The 16474-nt window shown below is 38.7% G+C and overlaps 1 protein-coding gene across 2 annotated transcripts in view; it reads left to right on the top strand.

Moving 5' to 3' along the window:
• Nucleotides 1-16474, top strand: part of SUSD5 (sushi domain containing 5) — a 57063-nt gene that overhangs the window by 27443 nt on the left and 13146 nt on the right. For both annotated transcript variants that reach the window (XM_080580103.1, XM_080580104.1), the window contains 2 exons: nucleotides 527-645; nucleotides 8812-9000. In XM_080580103.1, coding sequence (XP_080436229.1) covers nucleotides 527-645; nucleotides 8812-9000 — 308 coding nt within the window. The remainder of the gene's footprint in view (nucleotides 1-526; nucleotides 646-8811; nucleotides 9001-16474) is intronic.

Genomic DNA, 16474 nt, shown 5'->3' with positions numbered 1-16474 from the left:
GTTTTCCGAATGGAGAAACTGAAACAGGTAAAAAATGCTTTCATCCACATATGTGTAGCAGATTAAAATACCAGCTATGATAAAATACCCTGGAACTTATGCAGCAAGCATAATTCTATTGCTAATGATTTATAATCTTTCAGACCAAATCTTGAAACTTCTATTCATTTTTTATCCAGGTATCCTTGGTGGGAGTTTGTATTGCTGGAATATGAGAGCAGAATGTGTACTTAAACACACCAGGACTTGGTCTGATATTTTAGAAGTATTACAGAATATAAGATAAACACCTTTTATTGCTTCATATGCCTTGAACTGATCTACAGCAAACTTTTTTTTTAATTACTTCTAATTCTACTTTGGCTTTTTTCGTACATCCTCCCACACTATCGCCTTATGTGCCAACTCTTAAACAGTTAAGCTGAGGCTACCTGAATACCCTGCTAAAAGATTTCCAAACTTCACCTGCATGTACAACTCCAGAAGATTTCTGATTGTTTTTTTTTCTTCTTCTTCTTCATTTTAGGACAATTATATGCAGAAAGACGGGCAGCAAACAGCAGAGCGTGAAAGCCATTGAGGTTAAAATTGAAACCGATCCCTTTGTGAATGACCAGTATGATGCTTTTTGTGTAAAGGATGAAGGTCAGCACTGATATACTATTGAAATAATGCACAGTAATTGCTGTCTTGAAACATTAGAAGTTTTGCCTTCAGTTTTTCTACCGCTGAGAGGCAAAGTGGGGATATTAAAAAATAAATCTTTATAGTAATGTCCTGCTGAGTGAGCCAACAGCTACAAAGACATTGGTTGCAGGAAATAAACTGCATTATCATTTGTCTTTGCTGCAGTTTATCAAGCTTAAAGACCACTGTTGATCAGAAAGATACCATTTTAGTGTTCAAAGAACATATACATGGAAAAGGATATATCTGGCACCATCTGAGATACCTGAAGCATCTCCCGCACTCAGCACTGTAACTGAATGCAAATCAGGAATCTGGCTTCCAACCACAAAACACTGTGTTGTTGCATATCTATCCGTACACAGTATTTATATGAAAGTAATTTCATTGCCTCCATTTTATTTTTGTTTGTTTGGTATTTTGTTAACAAATATACACTGGCCTACTGGGGATGCTGGTGTATCATGGATGATTCTGAAAACCAAATAATTTCCAATTTAAGTTGAAGCTTAGACTTTGGTATTCAAATGCTACAAACAAAGATGTAGTCCAAAGGCAAAGCATAAATTGTTATTGCTATGTAGAATTGTATAAAGAAGTCTGGGAACCCCTGAAACAGATTGTTAGTGTCTGCAGTGAAGTTTCACATCTATCTCATGTCAAAAAAAGAAGGGGCAAGCAGATGGCATTTACTGATAAACACCAAGTTCACAACACGGGGGCACATTGATAAAGAGTCAGTGGCAGCAGTGAGAATGAAGATCTGGTTGAAGTGAAATGTGCCAGAGGTGATACAAACCTATTCATTCAAACATTGCAGAGTTTGACTGACCATCCTCTCAAATAATTACCACGATGTCAACTCCAGGCTTCGTGCTGCTATGAGCGATGCCAGCTCCATCACCCAGTGGTTAATACTGTCACACAAGCACCTTTGTGCTTACTGCCATGTTGTTTCTCACATACAAGAGCAGCTCCCTGTAAACATCTGCAAAACTATCTCATTGTCTTTCTTCAAATCTCTCTTTTGTCATCTTTACCCCAAGGAGAAAAAATTTGTGGAGGGTTGGGCAGCTGTGGCAGGCTGAAATCATTGCTGTGACCACCATTGTTCCATTGTGCCCTGTGCTCTCCCCTGGCCCTCTCCACCTGCTGCTTCTGGCCTTACACATAGAGGCTGTATCTCAGGGAAGGAACTGTGCTTGCATTTTGCATTTGTTTGCAGCTGGCAGTAAAGGGGCATTGGTGAAGATAAGAGCGCAATTTGACAATGTTTTTGGAAAGAAGTCCTACTTAATACTCAGAAACTGCACAGTTTAAACTAAGGGGAAAAATCAGATCATTTGCTAAAAAGAAACCACTTGTGAACAAGTTGTTTTGTACAAGGCAGGGAGTTTCCTGATGACAGAGTGGGATGATCAAGCCAATATATTCATCAAATAGTTTTTAAATATGGAAGCTTTTCCAGATGACAGTAAGGTTCCCTCTTTTAATATACAAAAATGCTTTGGATGCGGAGTCAATGTTTGAGGGAAAAGGCTTAAGTGAAGTTGTGCAGCAAGGAGACCAGTCCATAGCTAGTATGGAAAGATCAAAGTCCAGAAAGGAAATAGTCTTCACACATGCAAGTAACACACAGTAGCACACAAGATAGCGCAAAGTAGTTGAATGTTGAAAGATCATGCACTTTAAGGATGCCACTTTCAGTTTTAGGAAACAGATATGCAGTAAGAAATAGCAGCAAACCTCCCATCACAGCCTCAGCCATAGTCAGTGACCTGGTTTGTCCACCTGCATGCAGTGCTGATGGCTGGCCAGCAGTGCTTGTGGGAACAGATAAAAGCTGAGTCCTACCTGTGCTCATCCTAATGGAAAAGATGCCTGGATCTTTCCTCTTTGAAACCTGTCTAAAACGAGCAGAAACTCAACAGCTTTTGTCTAAGCTGTCTCTATGTCCAAGCTGTCTGGAATCGGCTGAAGGCTCAGACAGGTTGGCAAGCTGAGGACAGGCAGAGGGAATGTCACATCAGCCTTCTCTTTTTCAGAAACTACACTGACCGTAATGCTTAACAACTCTATTTTCTGTTCTTAGGGCTCTGCAAAGGGCATCTCAACCCCCCATGGAACTTCTAGCACAAATCATTGCAAAAGTCCCTTCTTAGGCCTTGATTTACAATTAATCTTTACTCAATTAAGATCGAGTTCAGTCAAATTGCTGAAGCATATATGCCAGCATGCCTCCACAGTGGTCAGATGCTTACAGGATCAGGCTTTTTTTTTTTTTACCCTGAAGAGGAAAATACAAATTTTTCTGTGCTTCTGAAATGGATTTGGTTCTGCACACAGTAAAGAATCACAGCAGCCTCTGATGCTCTGAGTTACGTTTTACTGGGAAAGATGCAGCTGTTATGTTTTATGAATGCTCTGAGTATATGAATGCTGCAGTTTTCATAGTACAGAAAAATTGTATGTCTTCTCAGTTTCTCAGAAAGAAAAGTTTTATGCTGTCATTAGATCCAGGAAGACAACTCTGTATCTGTTCAGAATCTGCTGAGATAAGCAAGATTTTCTCAGCTTCAAGTGCCAAAAGTTACCTAAAAACATATTAGATTCTGCCTATTAAGAAAATGAAGTGTTGCATGTAAGTCAGATCTGGCCCACAGAGCATGTATTTGTTCTCTATCAAAGTTCATAGGAAAACACCTCTAAGTATAAAATAAATAAAAGAAGAACAACAGAAAACCACAAGGTTGGAATTTTTTCCTACCAGATTTCTTTTTTTTTAGGACAGCATAGCATTCAATTTCATAAGTATATAATCATAATGATTCTTTTTTTTTTTTTTTTAAATGATCTCTTTGTTAATCACTCCCAAGTTTTATGTTTTACTGGTTCTTTCTTTTGGTGACCCGCTGATATTTATAGGCAACAAGTAAGACCTCTATTCTCTAAGGCTTTGATTTGCTGCCGTCATAGAAAAACTGAACAGGCAGCAACTTGTAGTAGCATACAGCAAAATGCAAATCAAACTTTGATAAACATGACTGCTGGCTCCAGATACCCATCAAAGCTTGATGGCTTATGTACATTTTCAGTTTGCCTTTTTCACCAGTAAGAAAAAAAAAAAAAAAAAGAACGTATTCTTTACATCAAATATATTAAATGTATGTTGAAAGAACGGTCAATTTTTTATTTGCTTTATATTTAAGCCATTTCTTTTTATTTGCCATGTTTTGCTATGGATATGAAGTTTTTCATTTTTTTTTTTATTGCCACAGTTTTCTTTTCCAGAGCTTTGCATATAGCTGACAGTGAATTTCCAGCTATCTGGTGATGTCATTTAAACTAATAAATGAAGTTATTCTTACCAACCCTATCTGATGAACGGGATATTGGCATCCTAAGATCAGTAGCTTACAAGCAGCACTTACATTGGCTATGTTTGGGTTTTGGTTTTTGTACTTTATTTGTACTCATTATTTTTATCCAAAAAGAAAAATTCCATACACTTTAGTGTCTCTGCAATCCAGAAGAAAAAAAAAACAAACATTCACACTCATCTTTCACAGGGTTGAGCAGTAAGAGTTGCATTTTCCAATTTCTTAATGACAAGATGACATCCTATAAATTTCAGTGGTCTCTCGGGAAAAACTCTGCTGAATTGGATGGTTGTAAAAGGAGATATTTTACATCAAAGAGGATGTTTCATGTCAGCTTTCAGAGCATGGTACACTGTTTAAGTAGCCGTTGTAAATAATCAGATTTCAGTAGATCTGCAGCTCTGCCAGGTGGTGTGGAAGCTGAAGTCTGCATCTATTTTGAGTTGATGTTTTTTTCCATTGATCGTAGGCTGTCCTTTCTCTAGACAGTATTTTATCAAAATGTCTCTAAAAACCTTTACAAACTGATGAGATGCATGTAGCTTAAATTGAGAAACTGCTTCTGGATTAGGGAGGTGGGTTGTTGTTTACTTAAAGTGACTTGTGTTGACTCTTGCCAGAAATCATCTGTCACAAACTCCTTTCCACACATGGTTTGGTGTTAAATTTATTCTTCAGAGGGGCTATAATTCCTAAAAGACAATCAAGACTGAATGTGCTAAATCAATTAACAAGAGGCATCTTAAATCCCTTGTAAAAAATGGTTTCTAAGTCTCTTGAGAGGTCTGTAGCCAGAATCACCACTAGCCCTGGCTAACATATCTGTGCTAAACACTTACATCCTTGCTGTGCCATTTATTCCTGCTCAGTTGTCAGAGTTTGCCTCTATCCTGAATTCCACTCGTGTATATTGACTTCTTCCATGCCTGCAGCGGGGATTGTCACTCCAGAAGACACTCTATGCCAAATTTCTGCTGACATGAGGCTCTTCTGTGCACTTGCACATTTCCATATGTCTGTGCAGTGCTTTCTTGAGGCATAACCTAATCCATCCTTGCTTACTAGAGCTCAACTGTCCATGTATAGAGCCCTGTTAAGTGTTTGACCTCACTGCCAATATGTGGGTCAGATTTGCAACATCTCTTCTTAATAAAATGTCATCCAGAAGGTCACTTGCCAAGTCTTCTGCTTTCAGCTGATATTAGGACACCAGATCTGTCTGAGGTAAACTTAGCAAGGGTCATGATTTTCAGAGCTGGACTCAAAGTTTCCAGGTGTGAAGATGCAATCTCGCACAAGTGGGCAGAATGTAAGATCCTCTGGGTGGGGCCAGAGTGTTGAGGGAAAATAATCCAGCACATCAGGCTCTTGTAATTGGGAGCATGCACTAGGATCATCTTTTAGCAAACACCAACTAAATACTCTGATTATGAAAGGATAGAGGAGGTGAAAAGCAGTACTCCAGATGGAGAGCACCCACTCAGCACAGGAAGAGCCCAGTCCTCTTCTATCACAGTTACCACTCCAGGTAACCTCTGTAGTCGCCTTGTCAAAGACCACTGCTGTTCCTCCAAATGACAAGCTGCTGCCAACACACCCTCTGTCACGCCTCGTGGCCTAGATTTGCTTCCTCTATTCCAGCAAGAAAATCACCTGAATGCCAACATTGGGCACAGGCTGTCCTTCCAAACAAATCCATGTTTTGCCAGCTCCTGATACAAAGACTACAAACAAAAAACTGAAGTGTGCCCCCAGAAGTCGCTCAGTTTGATGAGCTGCTAAGCCAGTATCACTTCTGTGCGTGTACCAGAAAGAGCAGGCTTGATAAGATGCTGAGAAGGAATTGTCATAGCAACTGAGATTGCAGCAGGACTGAGATCCATAAAATGAAACCCTGAAAATTTCCATACTTCTTACACGGAAGAGGGCTATAGCAAAATGGATGCAGGAACTGGAGTATGTCTCTGCTGGATATTGGCTGTCACTTAGTCTTGTCCACTCTGTCACTCAGTATGGTCTGCAGCAAAGACACAACATTACTAAGTCTCATAAGAGAGATTCAAAAGTTCCACATACAATGTTTGTCCAGAAATGTCTTTAAAATCTCTCCTTTTCTTTCCATTTATACACAACAGCCAGATCTCTCCTTCAGGATCTCATTATTCTGTTATCACATCTGTTGCCAAATTTTACAGTAAAGCTCCCTTCAGCTTGCTTTCATTCCTGGAAGATTATAGTGTGCTTTTTGAATGTGTTTGCCATAATGTAAATATATTTAATCAATGTAAGCATTATTTTTCTGCTTCCTTTGGCCAACATACTATAAAGCAAGGCTTTGTAGATAATAATACTCTCTGACATATAATTGTTCTATACAACCTTGGGACCAACTCTTCCCTCAGAGCAGACACACAGCTTCCACTTGTTCTGATGAAAGTGATTGCATAAATAAAGTACATGAAATGCATGGGTATGTAGCCTTCCTATGAGGCAATAAAATATTTTTTATTCCTTTCATCCACATCAAGTTTTATTCATCCTACCAGTTCACAGGAAACACATTAGCTGCTAACTACTCCTTACTTCCTCAGATGCCAAACCTACATAAGACTGTACATAAACTGAGCTTTGTGTAGCTTCAAGAGCTTGTTTTTTCTGTCCGTGTATGTATGCATAACTCCCACTAACTTTTGAAGGTGCTAGACAGTATATGTATGTGTACAGTATGGAGAACAGACTTCAAAGCTTTGACTTCAGTAGTGTGTCCCTTAAATTAGTAGCAGATGTTTTTCAACATACCTGGTTAAGAAGTGGTTAACCATCGGATAATTTTTTAAATCCTGATCCAAAAGAACTTTCACAGAGCGTGGATATTTATCACACAATGTTCATTTCATTATGAGGTAAATAACAGTCAACATAAACAGGTCATATTTCTACATAAACATGTATTTACCCATGCCTGGATCAGAAGTGTGTAGGTGATGGGAACTCTGGAACTTATTAGGCAAGATATCTATGCAGGATATCTATGGGACTGGAGGGACTTGATCCCTAGCAAGCCTGAACTTTTGCAGAAATTAGATTGAAAAAAGCCTCTTTTCCATCAAAACTATTGCCCATTCAAAACCCTGGACATGAAATGGTGTCTATGGAAATGTTGTTCTTGTGTAGATGCTGTCCTAAAAGCAAGCTTGAGCAAAGTAGCAGGGGTGCTCTCTGAAAATATATGCTTTTTAGGAGCATAGTTTAAGACTCCTAGACTTGGAGGTCATTTTTTCAGCTTCCAAAAAAAAAAGGCTTTTCAATGAACATAACCTTTCCTTAGCCAACTAAGTCATTAGGATTTTGTACCCAAACTATTTCAACAGGAGAGATCGATACTGGAACACAGATCTGACCCTGAGTTTCCCATATCCTGTACTCCTGAGCTGCTACCTATTAGCCTTTTTATTTTTGGTTGTTCTGCATCAGGACAAAGCCTGTTTTGATTCTTCAGTTATTTTGGCAAGTGGAATACTTGTTTTTTCTTCTACAGTCAATAAGTGTTCTAGAACCATTGGGGGAAAAAAAAGCATATTTGAAAAAGAATATAGAAGAGTTTATTTTTACTAACGCTGCACACTTTATTGAGTTTCTTGGTAAGACCATGTTCTTGCACTGTAGAATTGTTGGTGGCAGGTTTTTTTGGTTGGTTGGTTGGTTGGTTGTTTTCCTGTAACCAAGAGATGTCTACTATGAAAAAGATGGTAACAAATATTGAGAACAAGGGGTCATGCCAAACTGCTCTTCAGGGAAGACCTTTGAGAGACGAGAAACTGCAGTGCCTATCAGTTCTCTAGAAGACTTCAATTCACATTGTTGACAATAGCCAAGACTGTTCAAACATGAAAGTGAAAGTTAAAACTTCAGTTTACACTAGTATTGACAGAGGCTTGATGGTTCCTATCTGTGCTTCTCTGATGCAGAACAAAAAAATGAAAATCAGTTTTGATATTGCGTACTGTAATTTTTACTTCCTGGTTCTTGGTGCCGTTAGCAGAAATATTATCAAACAACATCTTTTCAGATTTCTTATCTGATAAATTTAGCTCACAGAGAGCAAAGCTATGTTACCCCTGGATTTTGTTAAGTTGAAGAGCACAAGTAACCATTTATTAACCATTTATTGTATGTTAGGTGTCTCTTATGGGGGATTGTGAGTATTTGAGAAGAATATTTTGATTTTGAGGAAGACTAGAAGTTGTGTCCATCTCAGTATTTCCTTTCTGTGAACATGGACTGGGTCATTTCTCCATCTAGTAGTTACTAAAGCACCAGTCTTGAACAATTACACAACCTTTTCTGCTGTTAAGAAAAAAAAAAAAAAAAGTGTCCAAGCGTTTGCTTTCCAGTCCCAGCCTACCCAAGCCTTTATTATCCTCTGTGGAAACAGACAGGGAAGACAGCTATAGCCTGACCTGTTCTGACTGATAGGAAACTAAGCCCCTCTAGATGTGTTAGTGTTGCACATCAGTAACTTTATGCACCAGTAATATCACAGTTATCACATCACAATCATAGCCCAAGATATACCTTCCCAATTACAACTGAAAATAGTTATGAAGGAGCATAAGAATGTGAATCAGAAGAGATGTATTTGTTTCTGTAGGTTTGTTCTCAGGGTTATTTTAGCCCTCCTGTTAGCACTGTATTTAAAGACCACTGAGAGGTCTCTACAATCTCGCTTCTTTTATCCTTTCAGACAAGCCATGCGGGGACCCGCCGTCCTTCCCTCACACCATCCTGCACGGCCATACCGGCTTCGAAATGGGGGATGAGCTGCTGTATGTTTGTGCTCTGGGGTACGTCATGGGCAACAAGGAGGCGGCATTCACGCTGCTCTGCGACACTTGCGGGGAGTGGTATGGGCAGGTTCAGGCCTGTGTCAAAGGTAAGCCTGGCATATGGAGCACCCCTCTGGCTGGTCACGGCCTCCCATCAGCCCAGCCAAGGTGGTTTCAGGCTACATGGGATGTCTACTGTCCCAGTGAAGGTCTTGGTGACCATAGCATCCAAGCCTTGCTGGCCCAATGGGTCTTTCAGAATGCTGTTCATAAACATCGTGGTAAACCATAGCAGATGACAACTTACTCATACTTGGATGTGCAGAAAGTTCCTATTTGGGTAGCAGGAGCTATTTAAAATAAAATAAAAAAGAAATGTTTTCTGCCATGTTTATCTTTGCCGTATCTGCTGAACCCATTTCAGGGATTCACTGCAAGTTTTTTCCCAAGGTTATCATTCAGCACTTACCTTCTACGCCACCATCTTCCTTATCTTTCCCACAATACACCTTTGCTTTAGTACTAAACATCATTTTCAGTTACTGAAAATAATGCTTTGGAAAGATCCTTCATCCAGGGATTTAATATCAGAATCAGCCCCTTCCTGCAAATCAGTTGTTTCTGATCTTGTATGTGTATGTATATTCTGATCTGAATGAAGTTTGTAACTTTTCAATGTACTTGCTTTGTTTACTCAAGAAAAGGGATTACTACTGATGTTACAACAAATATCAAAGGTATTTCTTTCAGAGTAGTTTAAAAGTCATGCCCAGGCAGTGTCAGTGAGCCAAAGACATTGTTTACCAGATAGAGTGTACAATGTAGGTTTTGTAAGTCCTCCGCTCTGTTTATTTTCACATGAAGCCACAGAGTTGCTACAGACCAGGCTATTGAAATGAAAACTCAGTGTTTATTCTTGCCCTTGGAAACCTAAAGCAAGTATAGAGAAAAGCCAGTATCTTTTTGTAGGAAGACACTAAGCATGGCCTACACACAAATAACATCTTTCCTTACAGTAATCATGCTGAGGCTGTCTGTGGCTTTATCATTTGGTCACCAGCCTTATATTTTCACATGATGCTGCATGCTGCTGTCCCCTATGGAAAAGAGAAAACACCCCACAGAGACAGGGGCCAATACCTTTCAAGGGCACAGCAGATCCATCTGAAAAATCCCCCTGCTTCTTTGTATTTGCAGCTCATGCCATGAGGTGGCTGGAAGCATCCAAGCCTCCAGTGCAGGCTGTTCAGGCTTCTGGACCAAGGTGAGGGTGGCTGGTTGCCTATAGCTCCAGCTGCAGTGGGACATGCTGACAGGAAAACTTGGTCTGTGAAAAGTACATCTACTAGCATATTAAAAACTGCTGGTAGTACACCCCTCATATTGAGTTTTTCAAAGTTACACTTTTGCGCCATTTCATTGCTAGGTTGAATTGGGATGACTGTCCTTCAGGTGTTCTTGAATTTTTATTTGGGATGCAAATGGGTAATACAATGGTTATCCATCTTTTAAATCCCACACTTTGTCCACTGGCTTGTGAGAAGCCAGTGTGGCTGAACTTAGGTTTAACTAGCCCTTTCCTACTACATGCTAGAGCACTCCTGAACTTCTAGCCTTATATGTGTGATAAATGCCACTTCATTTAACTAGGTTAGGGAAATTAAAAACATATTAATAGAGCTGACTGTACCACAGAAGAGGGCTGTTGGAGAGTGATAGTAACCTACAGACATACACCTTGGGTTACATTTAGGCAGTGAGGTGGAAAAGTTAAAAAAAATATATATTTTTTTTAACTTGCCTTATTAAAATGCATAGAATTTTTAAGATGTACCACACTTTCAGGATTTTCTTCTGCAAGCACAACAGTAGCCACTCAGATATTTACCTCTTTAAAATGAATGAAAGTGGATTTTCTTACCAAATAGCTTGACTCAAGGAATGGGACTTTTATAAAAACAAAACAAAACAAAACAAAAACACTGCTAAAAAGCTCTGGGAAATTATAAAAACAGAATTTCTTTAACTTAAACATACAAAAAAAAAAAGAGATCTACCTTACATGTGTTAGGTTCTACAACAAACTTTTGAAGTTTCCCCTTGTTTAGAGATAAACTAAATAGTACTATGAATTCAGATTTGGGTGCAATCAGGATTCTGCCTACTCATTCTGTTTCTCACATTACTCCTCTCCGTGCATAAAGTTCAGAATTTCTCCAATATTTAAGAGTAGTAGTCAGATAATCTTACAGACTGTTTTTCAGAGAGACTATCACATCTTTAAGATGATATTTGTGGTCAAACAGACCCATTTTAAACAAAGGAATTGGCAGTTGTTGAACAACTGAGCAAGCAGAAAGTACATGCTCCTTGGAAACTGGATTGGAGTGAAGCAATCTAAATGGGATAGAGTCAGCACATCCATTTTAGCACCTATACATTTCTTAATGCCTAGAGTCTTGCAAGGAGTTATTTTTACTCATGAATATATACCACCAGGTGGTGGATAATCAGGAGGAAAGGTAGCTCATAGCAGCGATGAGTCATGTCTGTGCACCAGGGAACCAGATATTCAAAACCAACCAAATGGTGTAGAGATACCAAAACCATTTCTGATGTCTTTCTGAATGATTTCAGCTTCCAGAACAGTTATTGCAAACAGCAATTCAGATGATTGTGTGAAATACTGGATAGGGTGTTGGGGGAATATAGAGAAAAAGAAGGGAAAAAGAAAATCTACATCTGATAACCCAGTGGGCCTGAATCTCCCACAGGCTGCACCAAGCTGACACTTCTTTTTCCTTCACTGTGAAAATGCCAATTTCATCACATGTAGAAATAAAACTGTATTACACCAGAGTAAAAACAGGAAAGAGTCAGGCCATTTAAGTTGTGTGTGTTTCACTGTTTTCCCTGGATAAATAGTCTGTTTCCCCTGTTTTGCCTCAGCCTTTCACATAGCCGCAGGGGAGAGAAAAATATTTTTAAAAGAAATAGGAAAATGTGGCTGTAAAATCACAAACATCAACCCTGGAACTTGGGAGCAGATGTAACATTGTGGATTATGATTTTTAAAATTATTTAAATGCAGATTTCATTCTGAGGAACTGCCTTTGATTAATGCTTTTAAAGCACTTTAAGGACCCGGGGTAGAAAACACTATATGTGTTCTGTGAATCATTAATTATTTATTCAACCCTCCTGATCACAATTCTTTAAGAAAGGAAGCTTTACAAGAAGACTGAAATGTGTTTTATTGATGATAGGGTTCATGATTAAAAATAAATAAATAAATAAAAGTAAGAATTTATCAAAGAAGAAAAAAAAAAGAATTTAATTAAAAGAAGCCTGATTTACAGTTGACAGATATTTGGGGGCCATAGCAGAGAAGAGAATAATTATTAGTTAAGTGCTCCAGGAGACGGCATACACAACCATTTTTAAGTGCTTGAAGGCAAAAGAGTAACTTCCCCATTGTGAAGGCTAATAATGGGACTTAATCCACAATTTATGTCCCTGTTAGCAGAGGGGACCGTTTCTGTTCTCACCGGCTGACAACAGAGGAAAGATGATTGTAAAGCCACTACGATGAACATCTAAGAGCTATGTTTAGAGGCCAGTAAAATGATATGGTTTCCTGGTACCAAATCTGCTCTGGGTGAGCAGCTGGAAATGGGAGGTCGTCCCGATGCTTTTACACAAATGCAACAGGATCACGGGGAGAAAACACCCATCAGAGCATTAAAAGAAACAAGGCCTGCTCCTAAATCTTGTGTGATGACCCTGAGACCATGGGCAAGTCACTGTGATATTCTCTGCTACCTTATCCAGCTTGTCTGTGAAACACTGATAGTAATTATCCAGCTTCGTAAAACTCGTTGAGATGTGCATGCGTTTCAGCTATGTGTTACTGTCCTAGCCAGTAACTGCCACGTCATGCTGCCCAGCTTTCCAAGCTGAATATCTGACTAAGCATCAGTAATTGGGTTTTCCTTGTGCTTGTCTAAGAGCATTTGGCCTGCTCTGCATTCACAGTTGCACGCTCAGAGCAGATTCAGAGTTGAGGACCTATCACCTTACCAGCGGCTAAATACAGCACATGGGTGCGCATTGAAGTAGCTTTATGATCATCTTTCCTCTCTGTTTTCATCCAGTCAGAATAGAAATGGTCCATTCTGGCACACAGGATGTAAATGTACAACTGTGCATTTAGAAAATCCATCAATTAAATACAAAAAATATATTATGCACTTATCTCCAAAATATTTTGGCAAAATCTGGCTATGGTCATAATTGAAACAATTAATTTTGGGGTTATGTTAAGTGGATTCTGGTTACAAGAAATAGTGTTGAAAATTAACAATACAATATATTACACATAACTTTATTGTACATTACAGACGTGAGGGAATAGTCTGCAATTTTTAATCAAGATATTTTTAAAGAAAAAAAGTGTCTTCTGTATATTTAGTGTTTCCTGCAAATTCTCATTGTGAAAAGATGCTGTGTTCTAGCTGAAAATATGGGGATATTCAACCCAACAAAGCAACCTTAAGCAGAGAACAGGGAAATACATGTTTTTGCAGTTTTTTTTTTTTTTATTTCTGTGGAGAGAACATATTTGTTTCACAAAATATGTCCTGAAGATTGTCATTGTAGTAAGGTCTGAAAGCAGACAGTATGTGCCGTGCAGTGGCTGTCCTGAAGGCACAGAAAATAAACATTCCTTCCTTCCTTTCTTTCTCTCTCTCTTTCTTTCTCTTTCTCTCTCTCTTTCTTTCTCTTTCTCTTTCTCTCTCTCTCTCTCTTTCTTCCTTCCTTCCTTCCTTCCTCTCCCAAGAAATGAAGTATTGGTTCAATATCCAAAGTGTTAATAGTGACATTTCAGTGGGAGTCAGGGATACATTGCATTAAACTAGATAAGCATCCTCAAGAGTATGCTTCCTAAAACAGAAGGCAGATTAGATGGCTGGGAAATCATGCCATGTTTCTACCCTAAAATTGTCTAGGAAGAACATAAGGCACTTATCCTTTTTCCCTTGTCTGCTTTGGGATTTTCAACTATAAGCTTGTGGCAGGAGAGGTCCTATCTTCTGCATGTCTAAGAAGCCTTTCCAGCATCAACACTTGGGTGCTGTCCTTGCACGTTCACTGCTGGTCTAGCTTTTCTGCAATAAGGACATCTGATTTCAGAGTGGCAAGGATTTATGGGACTTTGAATACCACTGAAAGATTCATCTACAGACCACATTTTTTTTTCCCCTGATTCAACTGCTCTCGTTACTTCAAATACTGTTTTCTGAATCTTCAGGAGTAGTTTTAATTTACATTCATGTGGTGTATAAGCATGACTAGCCACCACCATTATTTAATTCTTTTTGTTTGTTTGTTTTAAATGGAAACGGTAAAACCAAATGTCTCTGGCTTTTGATCTTATTTACATTTTATTTCTTCCTTTTTTTTTTCTTTTTTTTTTTTTTTCCTGAGAGTGGAAAGGGAGAGTTGTGGCAGACAAGTAAAATAAGCAAAAAATACATTCAAGGCCCGTCAAACCAATTGTTATGACAAACTTTGGTTCTCTTTTCAGGTCTGTCACTTTGCTGTTGTATTAGTTTAATGCAAAATATCGATCTAGCATGAACCAATTCTGCCAAGTCAAATTAGTTTAAAAAATTATGATGGGTTATGTTTTTATGTTAGCAGGTTTTCAGCCAGACTGAAAATCGTCCTCCCTCTTGTAGTTGTTACAAGTGACAAAAGGCAACATGAATCCCATCTTCTAGAATTCTCTAGCTGATTTGACAGAAGTGTGTTCATGTGCCTAAGCCAGATCCAAATCAAATAGATAACTCTTCAAGATGCCATAGTTTACAAACCTGACTGATCTTAGGCAAATCCATGTAAAAGCTCTTTTCCTTCCCACCCTTAAAGACAGATGCCAGCTTTATAATGTTTGCTGTAGCTACTTTGAGATTCCTAGAATATAAAGATGTTTTTATACAGTAAAAAATATTTATGGTGATTGTCTACATAGAATCAAGTTTCAATTTCCTGTACTCCAAAAATACTTCCATAAAATATGCAGTGCTCTTCATGGTTGTCCAAAATAGCAACACTCAAAATAGAGCTAGGATGCCAGCATGCTATCTAGAAGAAAAAATAAACTGATCCTAGAGTGTGGAAAACTCTTTGGTTTTGCTTGTCTCTATGTTTGGTCATTGTTTTCACATTAGGATCGAAAGCTGAAGGAGATGAAAGCTCTTTGAAACTGGATGCTTCCCAGAAAGGACAAAGCTAAATTAAAAGGCTTTTACCTTTTAATTGAGCTTCACATCTTTGGTAGTATGCCATTTCAGCATCTGTTGATGGAAAATGTTCATTTCAGCCTCTGTAATCCCTCAGATAGTGAATCAAAACTCACTGATCCTTCAGTCTGCCAGACGACAGGAGGGGTAAGATATAACAATGACCAAATTTCAGACAGATTTCAGTCTCTGACTAATTAATGTCAATGTTGGCTCTTCTTAAAACCAGACTTGCCTGGCTGGGAAGGAAGATGGGAACATTTTTGTAAATCAGTTGCTAGCTGTTTTTAAAATGCATGCAAATAAAGGTTACAACTATTTGCATAAGAGGTTGAGCTGAATCTACTATGGTTGTTGCTCTTCAGTTCTGAGACCGAAATTCAGAAAGCTGGAAAGCTCTAGAAAGCACTGATGAGGTGAGCAAAGGAAAGTGTAAAAGTTGTGCAATCTGTTCCTGGAAAATCACACTCACAGCTGATTTAAAAGACTGTCATGGTAAAACAAACTCAGTAAATACTAAATCTAAGCCCCAGTTGAAGGTCTGAGGTCCAGAAGAAAGAATGGACTATTATTATTATTGTGTAAGTCGATTCAGGATCATATAAACCAAAGCTTCAGAGTAAGGGGTCTGTATTTCTTTTGATGGTTAGAGAGCTCAATAGTTGCTTTCATTCTGGCATCCTATAAGCTAACATTAGTTATGTTGATAGTCTTTGCTATAAACTATACAAATAGAGGAGATTGCATATGAAAATACATTATAGCAGCTTTACAACTTGGGCCACAATCTGATTGTCAAAAGGAACAAGACTCCCTTATGCAGTGACAAGCAGTACATAATGAACTTCAATCTTAGGCTCTCTTTAGACTATAATGGGCTTTTTCTTTCCTCAGCTGAGCATTAAGAAAGCACCAATTCATTTCTATACATACAGGATCAGCCCGAAAGACAGCAGGTTTGGGAGACTTGATTGATGGTTCAACAAACAACAAACAATGTGTTCTGATAGACAGAGGACCTGTTTTCCCCTAGGCGCACATGCTCTTTCCTGATGTGTCTTCACAGGACTTTCTTCTAAAGGAAAGAAAGTACACTGCAGGAAAGGCACTAAAGGGGCAGAGCTTTGAATATATAAAAAGCTATTACTGCAGTCGTTAATCGTTGACCAATGGTCCATACCAGTCAATCAGATGAATGCTAGCTGCCTATTCATTTTGATAGCCAAATAATAGTTCCAGAGGAAACAACACAAGCACATGAATATAACCTTTGTTC

This window comes from Anser brachyrhynchus, assembly GCF_964034855.1.
Source record: "Anser brachyrhynchus genome assembly, chromosome: 2".
NCBI classification, from domain to species: Eukaryota; Metazoa; Chordata; class Aves; order Anseriformes; family Anatidae; genus Anser; species Anser brachyrhynchus.
This window is presented reverse-complemented; position numbering and strand designations above follow the sequence as displayed.